Genomic DNA, 2676 nt, shown 5'->3' with positions numbered 1-2676 from the left:
CTGTTAAATTTTAGTTCATTTTCTTAGTCATGCATTCATTAACCTAGTGTCAGGCTCTGGAAAGTTAGAGATAGCAGTCTGCCCTGGGGCTTTAAAGTTTATAAATAGTGACCGATCTGAAGAAAAAAGAAGGAAAGAAACAGAAAGAAAAAAGAAATCCAACTATTGATTAATGAGCATAAAACAAAATGACCTGGTTATTTTTTTTTTCTACCTTCAGCGAAGGTTTTACATGCTACATGGGAGACTTCTTTTACGAAGGAGCTGGATGGAAATAGCGTAACACAAAGGAAAGAAACTAATAAGCCAGAGAGAGTACATTTTGCTAACTTATTTGAGGAAGGTATTTACATTGGAGTAGGCACAAGATTTTCCAACAGAAACACCCGTGTCCACGATCTCCTCAGAATCACCAAACCAGACCAATTCCCCCTTATCTCAAAGAGCCAGCAGCACTACGCGTGTGATGTATTTCAGGCGTAAACTTGCTTTGGCTATATCCCGTTGTTTTAAGCTCTGAGAAACACAAAGGATGCTCCATAAATGATTATTTGTTTTACTTACGTGCCTTTATAAACAAAAATAATTAAAAATATGGATACAGTATTACGCTTATTTAATTTGTTGCTCATCTATTCCTCCTATGTTGCCATTGCAAGAGCATTTGTATTTGTATTTGTTTGTATTGTGCTAAAATGGGACTCAAGACCATGAGAACAGCTGGAGTGACTCAGGCTAGAGATCCATCTAATCAAATAGCTGTCTCCAGCAGTAATTGTCTGGGGATGCGTGTAGGAGCTTCAGCAGAAAAAAATCAATAGACTAACTACACTGTAAGTCTTTCTATTAGCAACCATCCCGTTACAACAGTGCGAATGCAGTGGGAGCTTGGGTGGCTGAGGTTCAGACCTTACGCTACAGTCTTTTTCAGTAACGTAGACGTATTAAAGAACAGCGGAGCTGCTGTGTGCTTCCACAAAAACACCTCTTCTTATTCTGACTTCTCTTTTCCTACCACATACATGGCGGTACAGACGTGGCCGAGGAGAATCTTTGTTGTGCCTGATGTTATTATATGGATGTTACACCACTGTTAGTTGTTTACATTTTTCTCAGCAAACTCATCTCATGGTTTAGCTGAAGATTTTACCAGTTACCTTTTAATCCAAAGACTAACAATCAGCCTCGGTGCTATTCCTGTTTTCATGGTTTTCCAACAACTTAATGCTGTCATTTCTATATATCATTTGTACCGGTTAGAAGAACCTGCAAAACCAGCCACGTAAAATTTAGTTTACTGGATGGTTGAAAAGTTAACTCACTCCTTGACTGTCGCACGTGTTATTTTGTCTTACAGCTGTGGTGGTTCTGGCCTTTGTAATTTACTGGTTGTCTTTCCACATTGGCAGGATCATACTTATAAACACCCAGGACACCAGGATGATGCTGTTCTCCCAGTACTTTAATATATTCGCTCTGCAGCTTTTCTACCCGAGCGCATCCATCAACCCTATCCTCTGCAACCTCACTTTGAAGTTCAGGGCAGCAGCCTACAAGCTGCTGTTGCCACATCGAGCTGCAGAAAGGGCTTTCATGGTAACGAAAGATGCTGGTGGCTACACAGAGACCAGTGCTAGCACAAGAAATGAGTACGCCACCAGCTTCTGACACTGCAGCCCACACTTTTCCAGGCGTTCTCTGCAAAGGAAGGGAACTTCATTTTCACGGGAGAGTTGCAAAAGGATGGACATTTGTCAGGCCACGTAGTATTTTGTAACCGTTCGTATTTTGAAATACTTGTATGTTTGTTAACAGAGCAAGCAGGGACCATAAAGTAGTGAGAATGATGTGCAACTCGTGAAAGATCACTCATTAGGAAATGCTGGAGTAAACTGCCAGTGAAACTGTGGTTTCGGTTTATTACATGTTCTTCATTGCATGTGTTCTGTGCAATTTCTAGTATTTTCTAAAAATCGTAACACCAAGGACTGCAAAGGAGGAGGGAGTTTGAGGTAGCAGCTCTGCTTGGGTGCAGTAATGGGTAAAACTCCCAGACACCCTTTGCCATTGTAAAATGAGTTTCCTTATAAACGAGATTTTACAAAACACAGTCTTGCAAGGAGTTGGACACAAAATACAAACTTAAACTACACGATTTAAGAAGAAGCACTTGTTGTTAGGAAGAGCTAGAAGGAGTTGCAGCACCGGTTTCTCCGGAGCGCCATCACACTTATGCATTTTACCTGCTACCTTCCTGGCTACAGTAATATAAATCTGGACCAGAATCGATGAAGCAGGACTGCACTTACAGGACCATCACTGGTGGTACGTCCGCGCTTGCCCTTCGTTACCTGTTAACCCTTGTTAATTAACGTGCCTGCGGTTCAAAAAAGTAACAGTGGTGGTTACTGTGTGCTGGAGTTTGCTGCAGTGGTGTTTGCTGCCACGCGAAGGCAGAATTCAACATCCAGCTCAGAGATCTCAAGACGGCGGAATTGAACTCGAGCCTTCCCTGGGTTTGAAAAATATGACCAATTTCCCATTTAACAAGCCATAGCTCTGAGTCACTGAATAAAAAAAAAAAAATCTGAAGCCAGAAAAAAACCCAAGCTCACTGCGCACCCGTTAAGCTTTCTTCTTCTGTCAGCTTCATACTGGGGGACAGCAGTTGTCTGC

General features: G+C 41.8%; 1 protein-coding gene across 1 annotated transcript in view; it reads left to right on the top strand.

Annotated features, from left to right (window-relative positions):
• Nucleotides 1–1668, top strand: part of MLNR (motilin receptor) — a 2789-nt gene extending 1121 nt beyond the window's left edge. The window contains 1 exon segment of the mRNA XM_009319980.1: nucleotides 1358–1668. Coding sequence (XP_009318255.1) covers nucleotides 1358–1668 — 311 coding nt within the window.
• Nucleotides 1669–2676: the final 1008 nt, after the last annotated feature.

This window comes from Pygoscelis adeliae, unplaced genomic scaffold (assembly GCF_000699105.1).
Source record: "Pygoscelis adeliae isolate BGI_AS28 unplaced genomic scaffold, ASM69910v1 Scaffold32, whole genome shotgun sequence".
Taxonomy (NCBI): domain Eukaryota; kingdom Metazoa; phylum Chordata; class Aves; order Sphenisciformes; family Spheniscidae; genus Pygoscelis; species Pygoscelis adeliae.
Note: the sequence above shows the minus strand (reverse complement) of the source record. Positions and strands in the feature narration are given on the sequence as shown.